Below are 21,242 nucleotides of genomic sequence, written 5' to 3'. Positions count from 1 at the left end.
TCACGAGAATTATTTCTGAAAGTAAGACAAAAATGAGTTAGCTGAGGTCCAAGAGAGATGTCCTTCACCACCACTGGATAACAAGGCGGTAGCAGCACTTCCCTAACATCCATGGGAATGCTGCACGCCTGCCTCTTCCTTAGAGCATTTCCATTGTCTTAATTTTACAATACGAGCCTTGTTTGGACACCTCAGCAGTGTCAGCTGGTGTGTGTTTTTGCTCAAAGGGTTCAGAACCACCTCCCTTTGGATGCTGACCCTTCCAACAAGCAAGTCCTTGTTCCCACATGACTCCAGGCCTTTTTGTTTGTGGGCTTTTTTTTAATGGAAGGACTTGTAGAAGCTTAATTCTGCTATTGAAGGGTGACTTTTGCATCATATAATGTTAGAAAGCTTAGAAGTGCAAAAGGCTGGTCTGTTGGAGACCATGGCCTGCCTAAACAGAAAATGCTGCTGTAGGTGAAATGCCTTTTTAAAAAGGTGTCTGTTGCAGACATGTCTGGATGGTAAATGGTGCCCCAAAGTGAAGCTGAAGATAATTCTTCCTCACAGATGCATATAAAAATAATTGAACTACTGCACTTGTGCTGTGAATAAGGATGCTTTTAAGGTGGATTAAGTGGTTGAGTAGGATTAAGGAGGTAAGTAGCCACCTGCCTAAAGCTGCTTCCATATAAACACCCTGTTCTGAAGGAGCTTGGCAGAGCTGCAACTAGAGCTGGATTTGACGAACTCTGCTCGTGTAAAGAGCAGGGCCAGTTCTGAAATTCAAGTGTCAAATCCTTGGGTTTAGGTCATGTTTTTCCCCTGGTTTGTGCCCTTAAGCTTTAGGTTATGGTATTTTCAAGTTCGTCACACATCTCTATCCTCTGGCACGGGACAGGTAATGGCTTTGGATAACATGTGGCTGGAAAACCTAGTAGTGGCCAGGGTTTTGCTTTGACTTTGTGTTTTGCAGGGCTAATGAGTAGTGGGGCCTCGGCCTTCTGAGACTCACCAAAGAGGGGACCTCCCTTCAGGCTTTATGTAGCACTTACTGCCTCAGACTTGTATTTAACTAGCCAAAAATGAAGGGCTGCTGTTTCAACAAAAGAAGAAAAGTTCAGGCTCCAGTGGGATACTGTCAAGCCCAATATGCTTAGGTAGCTGGAATCCTTTCAGAAGCCCAGGAAGCTTCTGAATTCGAGGTAGGACAGACTGGTCCTACCTCTCAGCACCCAGCACTCCGCGGGTTTTCTAAGGGCACTTACTGGCCTTGCACAAGTCACAATTAGGGCCTACCCCGAGGAGGTGAACAGGACAATAGAAGAAGAGCTAAAGCTTAAGATGGACTTAATTCAATTGTGCAAAAAATGTGTAGGAAAGATGTTGAGCCTATCTAATTTTACATATAATTAGCAGTCAACTCCCCCCATCAACCTACTGATTTGCTGCCTAAGAAGAGCCCAGTGCTCCACCGCCTTCTCCCCTCTAATTCAAAGTCGGGGGCGATGAGAATGACAGCACTGCCAGAACCCAAACGCTTAAGCAAGAAAAGATGAGAAACCAGGAGGAGTTTCCTACTTGCCAAAGCTGTCAGCTGTGGGCAGGAGGCTGCTCTTCAGTCTGGGTTCCGCTTCATGGGGCTTCTTGTGCTGAACGGAGCTCGACGCACAGGGCCCAGTTCCTCCAAGAGAGCAGCTGCAGGGAGGGAAGGTTGGAGGACACAATGAGGATGCAAACAGGAAGAGGGGGGTAATATCTGCGGAAAAGACCAGGGGAGATAGGGCGGAGAGCAGAGGAGAGCCCTGCTCTGCTGGCCTGTTGTACGTGCAGAGGGTGGCTAAGGTCAGGGCGCAGCCCTGCAGCAGCTGTGGAAGGGGGTAACCCCGCAGCTCCTGCGAGGCTGCAGCCCTAAGGGACAAACGCACGTCCTTTTTGTCACCGCTGCTTCTTGCATAAATCCCCCGGAGGGCACGAGGAGCACAGGGCTCTGGGCAGGGGCGCTGGCGCCGCAGCTCACACAGGCCTCCAGCTCGCGGTGCGGATGATACAGGGGTAGTGCACGGGGAGCGCGGAGTCGCTGCTCACCCTTCTTGCTCCTTATTTCTTTCCCTGTTCCTGGGGAGGGTGGAGGCAGCAGTGAGGCCCCCCAGGGCAGCCCACGGAGCCTCCAGGAGCAGCGGCCTCGGCAGGAGCCGCATGGGGCGCCCGGCAGGAGGAGCTGCCCGCACAGCAGGACCTGCTGGGTCCTCGGCAGTGACCCGGCCACACAGGACTTTGACCCAGCGCACGTGGCAGTCCCCAAATCGCGTTGCCTCCGCGGGAAGCGGAATGGCATGGGGGACAGGCCGGTCCCCGGCTGCCCTATGGAAGGGTCGTGTAAGTCACATAAAGCTGCTGCGCTGGGAGGATGGAGAGGCTGGCGGGCCCGGAGCCTGGACACGACTTGCACACAGGCACCGTGGGCTGAGTCCAGGGAAAGCTGAATAGAAATATATACATAGTCATCCATGTTCATGCTTCAGGAAGATAATGACAGCTGTGCACACGAGAGCAAACAGCTGGAGACTGACGATCTCCCTAGGAAAATGCAGCAGGATGGGTGGATGCTCCTTGAGAAGGGAAATACTCCAATGGAAACAGCCGGTGTCGGAGGCAGCGTCACGAGGAGGTTGCGGCTCTGGGGCTGTTGTGAGCCAGGCTGCTAGCAGGACCATTCACAGCGCAGGATGTTGCTAACCGAGTTTTGCAAGAGCCTCACAGATTAAGTCTTGCTCAAACAAGTTTCGGAGCTCGCTCGTGTAAACACAGCTCTGTATCCTGCCGGGTTGTCCCAGCAGCTCCCTGGACAAAGCCTGGGGGCAGTTTTTCCGCAGGAATTCTCGCAGCCCGCCCTGACACGGTCCAGTCTCCTCCTCGCTTCCCGTGGGGCGGTCCCGCTCGGGGACGGGCGCAGAGGTCGGTGCTCCGCACGGCTCCAGCGTTTCTCCGCTTCCACATCGCCCACGGGGGCTCCCCTCTGGAGCAGCCCAACGCAGGAAGCGCCGCTCCCGCCTGCATCCCCTTGGCAGCGCCCAGGCCGGCTCGGCGGAGCCCTCGCGAGCCCGGAAGAGGTCGGTGCCGGTGAGTTCTCCCCGGCAGCCCTGAGAGCTGGGCCGGGAGCGGAGTCGTCTGTGAGGGGAGGCCCCGGCCGGGCCCCTGCGCCGGGCGGGATGCGGGAGCCGCCTGCCAGGTCGGGAGGGCGGACAAGGCAGGAAGGAGGGAACCCGCGACCCGCTCCCACCTGCGCGGAGCTCCTGGTGCTGGGCAGGCACCGGTTATGCGGCTATCGGGCCCCTTCTGATGAGGAAATAGCTCATTTTTAAACAAACAGCCCCATCTCCTCCTATTTCCAAACTTTGCAGAGCTTTTCCTATCTGAGCTGTCCCGCAATGACTCACCTTGCCAAGAATTGGGAGTGTAAACAGCCCAGCAACTGGAGGGAGTCTGGCTGTTGCCTTTAAAACTTGTTTGAGCAAATCTGGTGAGCCCAGCCAGGAGAAGAGCAGAAAAAATCCTCTAGTCTCGGGCTTGTTCTTCTTGGTACGTTTCTGAGGCCGCTTGGCAGGGAACAGCCAGCAGCACTTCTTGCTTTGCCTTTTATTTTTGGCCTTTATTATTTACTGCATTTATTTCAGGTGTTACAACGAGGCCCTCCTCTTTGCATATGTGACTTTACACATCTGAAGCCAGTAACATTCAGCCTCTCCTTGATTTTGCTCAAGTTCCTGTTAAGCACCGCGGCAAAACCCTCTTCTCGTCCCCAAGGGTGCTGTGATCAGCCTTGGTGGCATCATGGCGACCGCGGCCACCGAGAGGCTCAGCCGCCTCATCTTCAACGTGCGCCAGGTCCCCCAGCTGCTGTTCCTGCCGTCCCCGTCCACCGTGAGCAGCTCCGAGGTGCCCAAGGTCTTCTGGAAGCCCTACATCCACACGGGCTACCGGCCCGTTCACCAGACCTGGCGCTACTACTTCTGGACGCTCTTCCAGCAGCACAACGAGGCCATCAACGTGTGGACCCACCTGGTGGCAGCCCTGATCCTGCTGCTGCGCTTCCAGCAGCTCTCGCAGCGCGTGGATTTCGCGCAGGACCCTCACGCGCAGCCCCTGCTCATCATCATCGCCGCGTCCATCACGTACCTGACGTTCAGCACCCTGGCTCACCTGCTGCAGGCCAAGTCGGAGTTCTGGCACTACAGCTTCTTCTTCATGGACTACGTGGGGGTTGCCATCTACCAGTACGGCAGCGCCCTCGTGCACTACTACTACGCCATCGAGCCCGGCTGGCACGAGCGCGTCCGCCCGTTCTACGTGCCCGCGGCCGTGCTGCTGGCCTGGCTGTCCTGCGCCGGCTCCTGCTACGCCAAATACCGCTACCACGAGTCCACGCAGCTGCTGGGCCGCCTGTGCCAGGAGGCGCCCTCGGGCCTGGCCTACGCGCTCGACATCAGCCCCGTCATCCACCGCATCTACAGCGCCCGCTCGGCCGCGCGCGACGACCCGGCCCTCCTGTATCACAAGTGCCAGGTGCTGTTTTTCCTCATCGGCGCCTTTTTCTTCTCGCACCCTTACCCGGAGAAGTGGTTCCCGGGGAAATGTCACTTTTTTGGGCAAGGCCACCAGATTTTCCACGTGTTCCTGGTCCTCTGCACGCTGGCGCAGATCGAGGCCGTGGTGCTGGATTACGAGTCCAGGCGGCAAATCTACTCCGAGCTCCACGGGGACTCAGCTCACAACTTTTCTGCCCTCTGCCTTTTCACCGTAACCTGCTCCGTTCTCACAGCCGCTTACATGGCCAGGAAGGTGAAGCACAAGCTGAGCTTCAAAGAGGAGTAACAGCCGCGAAGGAGACGCGTTCGGGCTCACCTGGGTGCTCAGTGCAGAGGCAGCTGCAGCGATGCCATCGGATGCGCCCCAGACGTCGAGGAGAGCAGTGAGACGCTTGGGCAAACGGCTCCTACTCGGTGCTCTCTGCAGGGGTGACGCTTTGAGCTGCTGTTCACGCTTCTTAAACTGCAGGAGTAGTTTCATCTCGTTCTTAAAATGGTACGCTGATTTAATTCAAATGTCTGAATAAACCACTAGAACAAAATGCTCTTTCCTAGCAATGCAACCCTAAGCCTTAACTGAGCTGGGAAGGTTTCTTGGATGCTGCCAGGTCTCGTGGCAAAATGTAAGGTGATCTGATTCTAGACCCAATTAGTGGTGGCAGAACCTAAGTCAGAAAAACTTAAGGGATGGAGAAATAAGGCCAAGGAAGGACTTGGTGGAGACTGTGTCCCAGGGAAATTGTAAGAACCCCTGCAGGTCTCCCCTTACCTGTGGGTAAGGGTGTGAGGAACAGCTGGGGCCCTTGGCTGCTCCCAACCACCCACAGCTGCTGCTCATGAGGACCAGGTGAAATGGGCTGGGGCTGCAGGGGGGACAGAGCCCACAGGTAACTGTGTATGCAGGGGTGGGGGGCGCTCCCTTTTTGACCCTCAGAGGAGCCCCAGCCTCCCTGTCCCGCCAAGGAGCCCCGCGGCAGTCGCCGCCACCTCTTCTGGCCCCGGCTGGCAGCAGCCGCGCGGGCAGCGCCGCTGTTGACGCCGCAGGCCCGTCCTCCCCGTCACGCAGCATCAGCTCCGGCCGCGGCGTCTGCACAGAGGCGCCTGCGGCTGCCTCCTCACGGCGGAGACGGACGTGTGTGCGGGGGGCGCCACGGCCATGGGTGACAGGAGATGGACGTGCGGGGGCGTCCCGGCCATGGGTGACAGGCTGCCTGAGCCGCTCCCACTGCCACCCCTGTCCTCACGCTGGCTCGCAGGGAACCCCGAACCCGCCCCCGCTTTGGCCCGTTCTACATCGAGAGGAGAAGCCGCCCGCGCCGCTCAGCGGCTGCGGCGGGCGCTATATATAGGGCGCGGCGCGGCGTGGGCGGAGCCACGGCTGCCCATCATGCCACCCGGCTCCGCCATTGGCCTCTCTGCGCGCCGGGGCCACGCCCCCGCGGCGACCGTTACGGCCGTTACGCGGTGGCGGTTGGCGCGCGCTGCGGCGGCGCCTGCGCGGGCTGCCCGCTCCGCCCGCCGGAAAAGGAGGCGGCGGTGGCGGCGCTTCCCGCGCTCGGGCAGTCCCCGCGCAGATCCGTGTGCCCCTTCGCTCCGCGCAGGGCTGGCGCGGGGCCGCCATGAGGCGCAGGGGCCGCCCCGCGCCGCGGGTCGAGCCGTGCGGCGTCTGGCTGGACACGGAGAAACTGAAGCAGCGGCCGGTGCAGGTGCGGGGGCCGCGGGCATCTCGTTAGCGGCTGTGAGGGGCTCAGGGAGCCTTTTTAGGCCATAGGGGACTGCGATCGGGGAGAAAATGGGATAATACTGTGATATATGATGCCAAGATATGAATCATATGCAATAATAACTAGGAGAGGCTGCAAAATGGGTGCGATATACAAGTGTTTAAAGACACGTGGAGTGGTTTGTGGTTAATGAGGTTTGGGCAGTGCAAGACGCCTGGATAGGAGGAGCCGAACCAGGTATCGGGGAAGCGGGAATTGTGCCGTGATGCCGGAGGATGGGCAGGTTCATTATCACCAGCGCACAGTCACATCCCGTTTCTTTCCTTTCCCAGTCTGTCCTGTCCAGGCCCAAAGCATTCCATCGCCTTCAGGAAAGGAACTGCGACGGGAACGGCTCCGTGTCGGCGACGCAGCCCGGAGCAGCGCGGCCGCGCACCAAGCAAACCACCATCTCCGCCTTCTTCGGCTCGCAGACGGGTAACGCGGACCGCTCGTGCCCACGTAGGGAAGCGAGCTCAGGCTGTAATGGAAAAGCCTTCTGCCTTTGTAGGGATTTTACTAGGTGTTTCCTTGTGAGGAGGGTTAGATGTCCTGGAAAGAAACATACTGTGAGATCAAGGGAAAAGCAGTGTTTATGCGGCATTAGACTGAAGTGCCAGTAACAGCGAGTAGTTACAGCCAGTCTTCATTCAAGAGTGAGATGAACCCATTTAATAAGATACCAGATCTATTCTCTACCAAACTGGCCTTTCCAGCAAAAAGCAAGGAAGGCAGCTGAAAGTATTGTTATTTTGAAGGCTAGAATGTATAAGACTTAATCAAGAGTTTAAGAATTTCTGTAATTTCACGCTGTAGCTGCAGTGTGTTCTTGGGTTTCTCAGGTGGGATTTCAAGCTTTGGTGGCACTTAAGGCACCCTCAAGGCAGAGGTGCCACATCTGGGTGTGCAAGGAGCCATGTGAGCAGATGTCCCAAACCCTTCCGCGTTGTGTGGGCAGCTGCTCTGCCTGGAGAAGGGAGAGCTTCCAAGGAGCTGTGTGGAAGCTTCGTTGTCAACAAGAGCACTCCTGGGCTCTGGGAAGAACTTCATAGCTGCAAGTGAAGATGCAAGTGCTGCAAAGAGTCTAGTTGTAAGGGAAGTCCGGGGGAGTTCTGCAAGGAAAGCTTTGGGAATAGTTTGTCAAAGCCTTTTCAGAAGAACGCAATGTAAAATCCTAATTGGACTGAGAGCAGATCACATGGCAAATAAGCCAGTTACAATGTCTGTGCTTTGAGGTTGCTTTTGTGGTTTTGAACAAGAAACTGGCATTTGGCTGTCATGTTCTCAAATGAATAAATACAGAGAGCAGTAAAATAGCTGCAGAACTCAGCAGTGTTGGATACAGACTGATGCCTTACAGAAAAGAGGCATCCAAGCTGTATCGCAGCTAGATCATCTGCAGTTCTGAAATAAGCAAACCAGAGGAACCACTGCATAAACTGTACAGTTTAACAGATGAAGTCACCCAGTTTTGACTAGTGAAGCAGGCTGCTTTCTCAAGAGTAGGGGAGATGGGTCAGATGAACAGAACAAACCAAAGAGGGTCTGGCCCATTCAAGGGGAACTAAGCCCAGCTTGTTGCCATTTGATAGAATTCTTACTTAGTGCATTGTGGTAGGGTTATTGACAATTTCTTTTGGATTTGTTGGTCCTATGCCTTTTGAATTCACTATATGGCTTTATTTATCTGTGTGCTTATATTCGTTTGATGCATCTGATTAATTTATTCATGTATGTGTTTCGAGTCATAAATGCAGCGCTTATTCATTAGATTCTGCTACAAGGTTTAAGAAGCTGTAACAATTCTTGTTATTTTTGTTGCAAACAAATAGCATATCCTGAATTAAGGATAAGATGCCTTATATTGAGAAGCTACACTAGATTCCGTCTCAAATGGTTTTTCTGAGAAATGTGTGTGGCAGCTCTGACGTTACCCAATTCTGCTTTGTTTCCAGATAAAAAAGATGAAGAAAACTACAGGTTATCTCCACTTGCCCTCAATAAAGAACATAAAGAAAAAGGTATTTTTCTGGCTGCCTCCCCGGTGAAGATCTTGATGTTTCCAGAGACAGAGGAAGCCCAGAAACCACCTTTTGGAGCTGAGGATAAGAAGGGACAGATCACAGCCCAGCACCCTGTACAGAAAGCACTCATCTCGCAGACCTTTTTGCCAGGCTCTTTGCCAGAAGCAGAGTCCCTTGGTAAGAGTGAGGCCTCCTGTGGGGAAAAGGAGGATTTCTTCTTGGACTTTACCCAGGATTCAGAGGGCAACCGGGTCATAGCTCACAGAAACGCAGCTCATCTATTTGCTGGAGAAACAGCTTCCACAAGCGAGGTAACTTCAAGAAAAACAGCAGACTCGTGGATAAACAAAGAGGGTCACCCAGAGCGGGAGGAAGGACTTGGTTTCCAGCCAGGGCATGGTGCAAGCCAGAGTAAGAAACCGCACGGATGGTCTAGTAATGCCAAAACGTCAGTTGATTTCTCTGAGACTGAGAACATAGACCCTGCTCTAAGGAGGGCCGGGAGCCGGGCTGCTGGCTGCTGCTCATCTCCAAGGAGAAGAGCTGGAGCGCAGCCGCTGGCAGAGCGCAGCCAGAACCCCGCGGGGGCAGCCCAGAGAGGGGGCAGCCCCTGGAAGCAGCTGTTCACCCAGGACTCGGAGGGGAACACGGTCATTTCGCACAAATGCCGTGAAGTGACATCTCCTCTAAAGGACAAAAACAGTCCTAGGAGGAGGCTGCTTAACTCTCCATACAAGGATTGTTCCAGGGACACTACAAAACACATAAGCAAACTAGAGGAGCACCAGTTAGAGGTGTGCTACGATTTACTGTTCACACAGGATTCCCAAGGGAACAGGGTTATTAAACACTGATTAGTAACCATTAATGGGCAGCCTGTACCAACTTGCCTGCAGCCTAAGGAAAGCATCTTCTCTGAGAGAGGTTAGGAATAGGTAGCTATATCCATTGCTTATGTATAGACAGTTTACGTAGTAGAGCCATGCAACAGGCACAATCTCTTTGGTCTCTAATAAAATCAATTTTTAAAGGATTGTGTTTATAATACTTTGGTTGTTTCAGTCATTATTTTATATATATATATTTAACACTTTAATATTTACGTGACCTGTTTTGCTCTTCAGCCTAAAACAACTTGCTGGCAACACTTCCACATTAGTCTCCTAGAAGTCCAAATTAAAAGATTTTCAGGATCAGCTGGGGAATCGCACTGTCTGCTTCAGCTGTGAGCTTGCAGAAAGACTGTGTTCAGCTGCCAGCTGCAGAATCTTGCTTACCTCCAAGCTGCAGTTGTAGCATCCTATGTAAGTGACAGCTGGTGTGGGGAAGAAATGAGATTTAGGCTTTTTAGCTTGTTTCTATAATTGTTAAAAACTCACCTGCAGCTGGCAAAGGTGCAATGAAAGCACTTAATTCCTACTGCCAAAAGGTTTAAAACTGGTAAGAGGATGAATTCTAAGAGTGCATCTATTTTGGGTGAGCCTGAACTGCTCCTAACAGCAGCCACCTGGTAACTCTTCCCTGGGGTAAGATGCACCTGGGGGCCGGGGGTGTCAGCAAGTCCCTCTGCTCCCTCATGGAACCAGCCAAGCACAGAGCCCTTGCAGCAGCCCAGGAAACTCTGCTCAGAGTTAGCTGAGCTGCATCTGGCAGCTGCCACCGTTCAGGAAGGGCAGCAAATAGTTTGTGTGCTTCTGGTGCAGCCTGTTCGCATAATCCCTGCTCTTTGGACGCAGGGTTTTGGATGGACACGCTTCAGATTTCATCTGCTGTGAAGCACAGAGAGCAGCTGCTCAAAACCCCAGGGGTCAAACACAATACAGACAAGACAGGCAGCATCTGTGACCACCAGCACCCTCTACAACAGCCACCTTTGTTAGAAACAACTGCTTGATTTTTTTTAAAGGTTTTTATGCCAAATAAAACTATTTTTTTCCTCAGCCACTACTTTTAACTCTGTAAATATTTTTTTTAAGAGAGTTTTACTTTCCCATTGGGCCAGAATTTCAGCTTTAATTGGATCTGTTGAACTATGTCACAGCTGAGAAGTTAATTGCTCTGCTGCCTGCATGAGGAACACATTCCCAGTAACAGGAAGTCTTGATTTCAATCCAATTTTTTCCATAAGGAGATATATTCCCACCAACTCCTTATACAGAAGAGACTTACTGTGACAACTGTGACAGAAAAAATCTGATAGTCCAGGCTTCTGGCATGTATCTGAGAGGGAAAAAGCTGTTCTTGGGATTGTATCTGCATTGCATATATATGTTCTCTATATGCATCTGCATAAGTCTTAGAATGTTCTTTCTAGATTCACTTTACTGTGTGGCCAAATGACCCTGTGGAAACATCTTCCCTCACTTTTACAGGGGGATGATGACTTAACTTTCCAGGCCCTGTGGGACTGGTGAATTAAGAAAGCCCTGGCACCTGCAGCACTCTGGAATCCCTCTCCACAATATAAGGCACTGACACACTGTAGATAGCAACATATTAATAATATTAAGGAAAACTACTGTCTTATGAAGGCTCAATTTTATATAAATGAAAAAAATCATACATTAGATACAGCTGTGAGGAACAGGGCAGAGTGAGCATAGCTGAAAAACATCTTCAACCAGCGCGAAGGGCAGCCATAAACAACGTCGTTTCCCTCTGCTCCGATGACAAGTCTCATGGTGCTCAGCTCTTAGCACTGGCCGTTCAATACAGAGACCTTTCAGAACACTAAATAAAATACATTTCATCTGAATACAGGGACTACTAATGAGACGTGAAATTACAGGCAAGAAAATAAGGCCATTCTGTCATGCAACTATAGGGTGGTTTGTGAATTAAGAAAGAGCAAGGGCGTATTGAAACCAGCCGGCACCCGCGAGGCACGGCTGAACTTGATCATTTACTTCAATTTCGTCTCATCATAGCTCAGATGAGGTTATTGGGAAGAAACCCTTCGCCTCCTTGATTCAACAACTTCCTAAACACCAAAGATCTGCAAACATGAAACACTTTATTCTTACTAGCTCCGTACCAGACTCACACTAGAGGAAGAACTGGATGTTTGACATCCGTTTTTACTGTAATGAGTAATAAGTTATATTGCAACAAGACAGTTATAAGTTAACTTGAATGCTTAATGTGAACCTAAAAACCTGTAGGTAGAAAGAACTTCATTCAGCAGCACTCATTGCGTTCCCTAGAAGATCCTTACCAAAAATCAAGACCTAAATACAAGTGGAAAAGAATTTCCATCTTAAAAAGATTTTTTCTTAAATATTACAATACATTGAAAACACTTCAAATCCATACAGTCTTTCCTAAATAAGTGTCCAGTGCATAAACAATTTCTAATTAATAAAAGAGGCATAAAAGTTCAATCCTTAGGAAGGCAGCTACTGTGGAGAAAATTTTGGGAGCATAACACTTGCTTACAGAGTTTAATGACAGTAACATCACTTCTCTTTCATAGTTAGATCTTCATCCTTTAGGGCAAATTTTCTTCTCAAAACTTCTGCTATGAGAATAGCAGGGTCTTCTTCCTTCATTGAGGTTCGGTTTCTAAGTGGAAGATAAAAAATACAGTGTATTGATAAGCATCAAAGTTGATGGCTTACAATTCTGGTCATTTTAACTTACAATTAAGTTTACAAGTCCAGTAATTCTGGAATTTACAGTTCTAGTAATTTTAGCTTTAGAAATGTATTTAAGTATTTTCCTGCAATCTTGATCATCAGCTTTTGTTGCAAGTGGAGGAAGGAGGTGCAAGAACAACCATACAAAAGAAGAAAAAAAGCAGCTTAAAAGTCAGATCTTTCATGTTTGGTGTAGGAAACAGGCAGCTCACGTTGTAGATCTTGTACCACAGAAAATCTCAGGAAAGCTCTTTATTTATCATTTATCAAGAAAATTGTTATGCATTTCCTTTCTCTTACACAACTACATAGAGTTTTTTTTTTTTTTTAGTATACTATTTATCATCAAAGCATTCTGCCTCTTGTGACAAGTCCAGGCAAGCAGTTTGCTTAAGAAGTGCTGGCAAGCTTATTTTTCAGGAAGTCAAAATGTAGGTTTTTAGGTTTTTCTCCCCTCAGGCTATCATGACTCAACAAGACTTTGTTTGGAATTTGTAGTAACAATTTCAGAGCTCAAGTTTTCTCTAGTTAAAATCCTCTCTGGGTCAGAAACCAGCGCGTGTTGTAAAGAGTCCTTAAAACCATCCCCCAGGGTGTTTCTGCAGCTGTCTGGGAGGCGCTTGCTCCGAGGCTGACCACGGTTTGAAAGCTGATTTTAGAGCTAGAAACATGCCGTGGATTTGCTCCCTCTGAGTGCGGAGATAAAGCCCAGGAGCCCCCAAAATGATTCCTGCCACGCAGGCAAGTCTGGAAACTCAGAGCTACCTGAAGCATCAATCAACCAACGGCCTCCGCGAGCAACCCAAGCAGCCAGGAGCAGAGCAAGGCCAACAGCAGCAGAGAGGCAGCCGTGACGAAGCCCCACGTGTGCCGAGCACAAGGAAAACCTCTCACAAGATGAGATAATTCGGGTGAGGAAAGTGATCTGTCCTACCAAAGAGCACAAACTTCCAGCAAGGCACAAACAGCAACAACCGTGAGAAACTAGTGGCAGAGGCAGCACCTAAATGCCAAGAAGCACCAGAATTAACCTTCAGCATCTCAGTCCTTCATTGCTTCTCCGAGGGCCAGAGGAAATAATCACGGGCAGATTCATTTGTTTCATCCCAGAGAAGAAGAAGTGCTTAAAAATAAACGTGTACTCACATTCCAAGCAGCTCCTCATGCTACCTGTTCTTAAGCACCCACTGCATGCACGGCTCAGCAGGCACACTACTCAGTCCCCTTCCAGAGGGCATCACAGACACTTTAAAAGGTCTATTTGACATTTGTTGAAACATAAACACTCCTGCAAGTGTTTCTCATACTCATTCAGGAAGCTTCCAAGGTTGTGATTAAGCACCAAGTCCTAAACAGGAGCATCAGAGAAGCATCTATGTAATTATCTTGTTAAAACACCACTTGGCACCCTCAACTACAGAACTTAGCACATGTAACCTGCAAGTTTTACCCCTGTAACAGCCCTGCACAGTGAGCACAGTGGGAAAAGCCCAAACCTGCTAGCAGAGCTGCACTGGGATTGGATCTGGGAATCCTCTTTCCACACCAGAGACAAACATCTGTAGCATGGAAACTCAACAGGGGCTTCTGCCAGGCATTTCTTTATGCAGCAGGGTAAAACCCGCCGTACCCTCAATTACTCGGCTGTCAAACACCACTTCATGGAACTGCGGAAGCAATTCCACATCTGTCCATGGAGATCTGTCCACACACCAAGTTCGTAAAGCCAGAGAGGTAAAATAGAGGTGCCTCTAGGGAGCCTACCTGTCTGAACCTGCTCCCATTTAAAACACTTGTTCAAATTGCTATTGCTTGAGAGCGAGGTCCTTATAACCCCCTGTGCAAGAACAGGGCTGTGTGCGACCGCTGCTGACCTGGAAGAGGATGTTCCCTGTCGGCAGCTGTGGGAAGGAGACCACCACGTGCAGAGGATCAAGCATCAACAATTCTCTGAGCTCCATCAGGAAAGAGAAACCAGACTCGTCTGTGAGCCAACTCACTTCCCAATCCACCAAGCTGTCACAAAGGGGAAGAGGGAACCCGCCCTTTCAGGTTGTTCGCCCAACTCTGTACCCACAAAGGAAGGATATTCCCTCCTCTCAATCTCCAAGAAGGATCCTATGGTATGATAACCTACCTCTCCCCCTTCACTTGCATTTTTATTTGATGCCATTAATAAATACTTTCTCTTGCTCCTATTATTTCCCATAGATTCCTTTCTAGAGTAACAGCAAGATTAAACACCTCTATCCATTGCTAGTTATTCTCATACATTCAGGCTAGGAAATTTGAGTCAAATTTTGCCCCTACTGCAGCTTTCCCTGTCACCTAAAGGCTGCTTCTCACAAAGGATCAACTTTGGCTGCTGAAGATGCCAAAGCACTCGTGTTCCATAACTGCCACGTGCAAGAAGGTAACACGGAGAGCTGGTCATTGCAGCTTCAGGATAACAGCTGCTAACTGCATAACATGGCAGCCTAGCGGGGCTAAAATAAACCAATGGCAAGTTTACAAGCCATATTCTTGTTTCTGTCATTCCCATGGATTTGCTCCAACCTGCCTCAAAGACCTTGCAAACAGCCTGCCCCCAGGTCAGGCCTTGTTACAGGTGTTCTTAGTGCAAGCTGAACACACTTCTCTCATTTTTTTAATACTGAAAATAAGCATATAGTCAAAAGAAACTACATTTCTTTTCAACCAGTTCAAACCTGAACAACCAGCACTCAACATGTTATTTTTGGCCACTACTGTCACTCACACAAGGTAGTCGCTGGATGTATCTTTGGTCTGAAACTTGTGATTTCACATGTAAATTTCTGTGATTTCACATGTAAAACAAAGAGAGTTAAGTAGAGCTAACATTTTAAACAAACTGCTTTATCAGATGGGCAGAATCCTGCCTCAGCCATGCAGAACTCAGCAGCTCAGGGCATTCTCCTGATAAACGTACACACTTATCATGAGACAAGTGCAAACCCACGGACAAAGCTTGGTCCCATGTGAACCAGATCCAGGCTGGAAGCTGGAAAGCTCCCGTGGACAACACAGGAGTCAAAACAGCCGTTCAGCTCCCCAGCAGGAGCCAAGCTTGGGTCTTGAACAGCTTCAAGCAGAGAACTGAAACATGGACCTCACTGCTCTCGTTTAATCTGGGCAGAGCCCAAGCTTTTTTTGAGGTGAATAGTTTGAAACAGTCAAACATTGTGTTTAAGCCTCCTCTTCACTGCTCTCTCTCCAGCTAGTTCAGTAACACAGGTCTGGTCCCAAATCTCTCATCCTTGATGTAATTAAAACAGTACAGAAATATAATTGTCAGCAAGTTCTACTATAAAATTGTTATTTCCCTTCTGTGAATCATGAACATACAGCACCGCCACCAACAGATGGATGCAATGTCCAGTGTCTGCAACGATTTGACAGATGGAATAAAAAAAAAAAAAAGATGATGACATTTCAAATAAAAAATTAAATCAAGAGAATTCAGGAAAGGACTTACAAGTCTTTGTTCTGCTTCATCCTATGAATGTCTTTAAGAATGCCCATCATGTCCGCAAAGCTGCTGGCCTTCGAAAGGGACACGGAGTCTTCCTCGTCAGGATCCTTTGGTTCTGGTTTGCAACATTCAGAGGTTGCAGAACAAAGCAGGGAAACTGATGGGAGATCCGGGCTTTCCAGTTCTGCCTCCTCCTCTGTGATATCACTAATGACAAAGGAAGTTGTAGAGTGGAAAGAGGGTCCAAAACAACGAATGGGAGAAGATGCATTTGAGCTTCCTGGAGATAATAAATCTGGTGTGAAGGAAGCAGAAGCTGAAAAAGAAAACAATATAGGTGGATAAATAAACTAGTGCCAAATCTTTTTTTTTTTTTTTTTTTTTTACCTAAGCAATAGAATATGAATCAAAAGGTATCATGAGGCAGCATCCCCCACATCAACAGAAAACAAATTAATCCAATGTGCTGTCCAACCCTCCACGGTTTCCACTTCCTAAAACACCATTTTAACATGCCTAAAACACCATACAAGACTCTCTCCAGGATCTTTTATCCCTCCAACCCACCATACTTCCACCTGCACACCCAGTGCCATATCATCCCTGCAGTTCAAACACTGCACCCAGAGACTGCATAGGCCAGGTTTGCTCTTTTCATTTTACAGATAAGGAAGGGACAGAGATTTAGCTGCTGCTCAAGGTCACAGGGGGAGCCTGTATTATGGTACAGGTCTTAATTGTCTCAATTTTTCTTCCCTTGCCCTTCAACACAGTGTATACTCCTCTCCTTTCTTTTTATTTCACTATCCTCACCCTCAAACCATTACAGATGGTGTGAACACAGAGCCAGATCAAGAGCTCCTGCAGTTTAAACCAGGCTTTCACAGCAATTCCCTCTGTGCCTGCAGGTGTTTTGATGTGTCTTGCTTTCCATCATCATTTAAAAAATGAGAATAGCAGCCACTTATTTCACAAAAAAGAGATGAGATTTATTTGCTCATGTTTTAAAGCACCGTGAGGCCAAGAAGAATTACATAAATTCCAATTGTTATTAAGTGAAAATGAGTTAGATATCTTTTTTTTTCCCTTAATATTTTAAATTGAAACTAAGTGCATATCTCCTTGAAAGAACTTCCCTTCATTGAAAATAAATGGTACCTTAAAGCACTAATGCCTTTTAGGCTCCAAAGAAAAATTGTAGATCGTTATCGATTTCCAATTAAGAGCTTTCTGTAGCAGTATATAATAAAGCAGACTGGGTTGTATTTCTTTTTTTTTTTTCTTTTGCCATCAACCTTTCCAAATAAACCTGCTAACTATTCACCCCTGTATCAAATTACTGAGCCACAGGTAGGCCCTAAATCATAGTTCCCAATTGCTGACTTAAAAGATGCATTCTCAAACGCTAACTGAACAAGACTGGGAACATTGCTAAGTAGAGAGGGAGAGAAAAGGGAATTAAATGATTAATGCATTTTTCTCCCACCCAGGTCTCTAATTTTCTGAGTTATTACTTTCTCTGAACTGAACAGGCTTTTCTGGCACACAGCTTGGACAACTGTAGAGCCAAGGCAGGAGTTAGAAGGAAAAATGAACAGATTTTGCCCATTCTTTATTACAGCTCAGTTGTTCCTCTGATCTTGAGGACACAAAGAGTTTGTCTGAAGGGGACATCTGTGATGTCTTCTTTCATGCTTATTCCCCACAGACCTGAGGGTAATGTGGTTCTGTGACCCTCCAAGGGGCTTCACTTTACCCTGCTCTTGTTAAAGCTGAAGTCTGTCGCACGTGGGATCTGTGCAGCTGATGGCTGCTCTATTTTGACAGGACCAAAAATGATAAGAAACAAAAGCTCAGGAAGATGGATATTCTCCGTGTGCATTAAATTACAATAAAATTATGAGAGGGAAACCGATGGTTCATCAGTACAAGAAATACCTAATCTCCTCTCACTTGAGCACAATTTCACAGACCAAAACTGTTATATTTGGCATATACATCTATACTATCAACACCAAATAGATTCTTTGAGCACATTGATTGTCACAGAAAAATATAAAACAAACAATCCTGCCCCAAACTATTTTTCAAGTAGAAAACAGCACTAAATCAAACACCATAACCTGTTTCATGTTCAAATGCTCCAATGGCTCCCAGGTTATTGGACCAAATACAAGCAGCCATTAGGGCTCCAGGTCAGCTGGGGCTACAGGCAGACAACACCCTGTCCTGCCTGTCACAGGCACGAGAGGTTTCTCCGTGTACACACAGTGCAAACAAGCAGTCTGGGCATTTAAAAAAATATTTGCTTTCAGACACAGGATAAGGAAGGTTTCATCATTCTCATCTCCAACAGCAAGAATGAGCCAGCACAGTCACATTTCAAGCATGGCACAAGCCTGTTCTGATTTTTCAAAGCAATAATCTCAAATACCTTGAATATATCAAGACATTTGGTATATTCTTGCCTTTCCTGGCCTGGGCTGATCATGCATTTGAGGACTCCTTCTCCAGACCAAAGTTATACTTAGCACCTCTTAAAACAAGCAGGGCTTATCCAGCCAAACAAATGTGCCTCAATGAAGAACCAGCATTGAGTTGGTACCAAAGACAGCATCCCATCAGCAAGAAAAACATCCCAGCAATTCTGCTGAGAAAACAAGCTGCAAATCTGGCTGTGTAGAGAAGGAATATCACTGTTCACTAATTTAAGCCTTAATTTGACAATTGCAACAACAACAAGAAAGTCACTATGGACCTACCTGACTCTGCGGCCACTATTTTAGCTATCTGACTCCGAAGGTGACTCAGCTCATCCTGGAGCTCAGTTGTTCGGCTCAGTGCTGGTAAACCAGGTTTCTTCAGGGCGAGCAGCTTCTCTTCCTGCCTCCTCAGGTTGGGGACTGAAGCATTTCGCTGGATGACCGTGAAGGGACTGGGCTTCCACTTGTGCTTCAGCGGGCGAGTGTCACTCCTAAGATGTGAGGGACAGAAATCTGCTGGTTATTTGCAAGAGCTGGACTGCTCGGTGACAGCAGCGCTCTGCTCCCACCTTCACATCTCCATAGCACTGCACTCTACGTGCCACCATATGATGTGCTGCTGCACTCTATGTGTTACCTCTCTGCATTGCAAGAAACAGAAAGTCTGGTGCAGAAATCATGGACAAACTGCATAAGACATGGGAAGGTGAAGCAGGGACAAAAGCTGAGGCAAAAACCATTTCTGTCCTTACCACATGTCTCTCCTCCTGGGCAGTTTGCTGCAAACGCTTGGGCAAAAGCCATTTACCCCATTAAACTCTGCCTTTCATTTCAAAGTCCATTTTGCTCTTTCATAAGACACCTATCACCACTGCTTTCAGGACAATAATTACAAAATTTCAAGCGACCAGGAGCTGAACTCCTGGGGGTTTGAGCGTTTTGAGCCCAGAAAGACAACTTTATTCATCAGCTTTCCAAGGTGAAAATGCCAAGAACCACATGGGATTCTCTGCACAGACCTTTCAGCGAGAAAACTGTGGTAGGACACCATCTCCTTAGCGCTTCCTTTGGGAATTCTTCACAGGGATTTTTGTCTAAATTTTCCCCCATCTCTTGAGAAAAACTCTTTCAACAGGCAGCACATCACACCTTAAACACTTGAGTATTTGATTAATACCTAGCCTGCACCACATAAAATAAACCAGCATATAAGACGAAGGATCAGCAGGTAAAAAGAAAAAACCAACCTGACTCTGGCATACGTTTCTTCGTCATCTGCTGCTATCCACACAATGTCAGCCAAAGTGGGCACCGGGGGGACATCACTTAAATACAGCTCGGAAACATTTGGCAGGACCTAAGACAGAAGTGGCACGAGGGAAACGGTGATTCCATTTCCTGCGATGGCACCAAACCTGCCAACAGCTGAACCTCAGGCACGTGGCAGCGACGCTGTGCGGCTCGCGGAGGCCAAGGAGCCGCGACCCGACCCGCGTGACAGGCCCTGCCTCTGCCCTTGACCCCAGGGGACACGGGGACAAACCCTGGCCTGTTCGGAAAGAAGAGCCCAGGGGCCGAGAGGCTTCACAGAGGTCCCACCATGAGAACACCTTTCGGAGACACCGAGTTTCTGTCTCTTCTACTTATCGTAGAACCACTGTGGTTGGAAAAGGCCCCCAGACCATCGAGCGCAGCCGTCTGAGCGCACCACCCCGCGTGTAGGGTCTATTCAGGGAGACGTTTACCCCCGCTTGCCAGCGCTCGTGTAAAGCCCACAGAGGCAGCAAGGGGCACGGAGGAAGCCCGGCCGCGGGGCGCGGGGGCGGCCGCGGGCGCTCACCTCGAAGCTGGCCCTGGGGCAGGGCCGCAGCGGCAGCGTGGAGCCGATCCTGCGCACGACGCTGCGCGACGAGCCGCGCGGCTTGTTCTGCCAGATGGGGATGGTCTGCGGGAGGCAAGGGCACAAAACCGGCATTTCGGGTCAGATACATTTTTTTTTAAAAGTCACCACTCCCCATGGCCGCCGAGCTCGGCGTTTTTCATGCGTTCAAAGCCGCCTTTCAAGGTTTACCCCCAAGCGAGCGCGTGGGCCCGCGCCCCGGCGGGGCCCTGCGCGGGGGCAGCGCGGCCGGGGCGGCTCCAGCGGGGCTGGAGGCACCTACCGAGTCGGCCGCCATGTCGCGGGGCGGCCCCGCCTCATGCCGCGCGCGGGCCGCGGGGCTCCCGGCGGGGCGGGGGGTGCGCGGCGGCCTCGCCCGTAACGGCTGCGCCGCCGCCGGAACCGAGCGGCGCCGCTTCCGCTGCCGGGCCCCGCCGGCCGCGCATGCGCAGGGAGCCGCCCGGCGGGGCGGGGGAGGGCGTAGCGAGGGGTGTAGCGGCGCGGGGTGTGATGGTGTGAGAGGGTGTAGGGGTGCACTGTCATGTAGGGGTGTTTGGAGGGGGTGTAGTGGGGTGGTGTGCATGTGCGGGGTGTAATTTTGTGTGTGAGGGGGTGTAACGGTGTGGGGTGTAGGTGGTGGGTGTGAGTGGGGTGTATGGGTGCACTGTGATGTGGGGGTGATGGTGTGGGGGGGTGTAGTGGTGTGGTGTGCATGTGGTGGGTGTAACTGTGAGCGGATGTAACAGTGTAGGGTGTGGTGGGTGTGAGTGGGGTGTATGGGTGCACTGTGATGTGGTGTAATGGTGTGCATGTGGTGGGTGTAACTGTGTGAGCGGATGTAACAGTGTAGGGTGGATGTGGTGGGTGTGAGTGGGGTGTATGGGTGCACTGTGATGTGTGGGGGGCTGTAATGGTGTGCACGTGGTGGGTGTAATTTTGTATGTGAGTGGGTGTAATGGTGGTTGGTGGGTGAATGGGGTGTATGGGTGCACTGTGATGTGGGGGTGATGCTGTGGGTGGGGGGGTGTGTGAGGGGGTGTGATGCTGTAGGGTGCATGTGGTGGGTGTATTGTGTGGGTTTGAGGGGGTGTACTGGTGTAGGGTGTTATGTGGTGGATGCAATTGTGTGTGTGAGGGGGTGTAGTGGTGCGGGGTGTTACGTGTTGGGTGTAATTGTGGTGCGGGGTGTTACCTGGGGGTGCGTGTGTGAAGGGGTGTCTCCTCAGAGGCTGTGACTCCACGGGGGGCTCACGGAGGCACCCAGGGCCGCCCTGGGGCCCCCCAGCCCAGGGAGGCAGCAGGGGCGCATGGGGCACCGAGGTGGCATCAGCGGCAGCACCACAGCGTGTGTGACCCGTGTGTGGCACAGGCGCAGGGTGACCCACAGCAGGGAC

At 50.0% G+C, this 21,242-nt stretch overlaps 3 protein-coding genes across 4 annotated transcripts; 2 read left to right on the top strand and 1 right to left on the bottom strand.

Moving 5' to 3' along the window:
- The first annotated feature begins 3,811 nt into the window (after window positions 1-3,811).
- PAQR7 (progestin and adipoQ receptor family member 7) lies at window positions 3,812-4,888 on the top strand. Its single transcript, XM_088531138.1, has one exon. It carries the CDS (start codon window positions 3,817-3,819, stop codon window positions 4,855-4,857), a length of 1,041 nt encoding a protein of 346 aa, XP_088387264.1. The 5' UTR covers window positions 3,812-3,816; the 3' UTR covers window positions 4,858-4,888.
- A 1,302-nt stretch (window positions 4,889-6,190) lies between these two features.
- Window positions 6,191-9,391, top strand: AUNIP (aurora kinase A and ninein interacting protein). Its single transcript, XM_088530979.1, has 3 exons — window positions 6,191-6,277; window positions 6,628-6,772; window positions 8,290-9,391. The coding sequence occupies exons 1-3, from the start codon at window positions 6,191-6,193 to the stop codon at window positions 9,210-9,212; spliced, it is 1,155 nt and encodes a 384-aa protein (XP_088387105.1). The 3' UTR covers window positions 9,213-9,391.
- A 1,963-nt stretch (window positions 9,392-11,354) lies between these two features.
- MTFR1L (mitochondrial fission regulator 1 like) lies at window positions 11,355-20,153 on the bottom strand. 2 transcript variants are annotated; one of them, XM_088531148.1, is made up of 6 exons: window positions 20,132-20,153; window positions 19,810-19,914; window positions 19,217-19,326; window positions 18,249-18,460; window positions 15,490-15,802; window positions 11,355-11,919 (listed from the first exon to the last, which is right to left on the bottom strand). In XM_088531148.1, exons 1-6 carry the CDS (start codon window positions 20,144-20,146, stop codon window positions 11,814-11,816), a joined length of 861 nt encoding a protein of 286 aa, XP_088387274.1. In that variant the 5' UTR covers window positions 20,147-20,153; the 3' UTR covers window positions 11,355-11,813. The 2 variants fall into 2 exon arrangements, with proteins under 2 accessions (XP_088387274.1, XP_088387275.1); XM_088531149.1 differs by lacking the exon at window positions 11,355-11,919 and adding an exon at window positions 13,222-13,341.
- Window positions 20,154-21,242: the final 1,089 nt, after the last annotated feature.

Source organism: Tinamus guttatus, unplaced genomic scaffold (genome assembly GCF_059628265.1).
Source record: "Tinamus guttatus ecotype Peru unplaced genomic scaffold, ASM5962826v1 Tinamus_guttatus_pri_ptg000397l, whole genome shotgun sequence".
In the NCBI taxonomy this organism is placed as follows: Eukaryota; Metazoa; Chordata; class Aves; order Tinamiformes; family Tinamidae; genus Tinamus; species Tinamus guttatus.
This window is presented reverse-complemented; position numbering and strand designations above follow the sequence as displayed.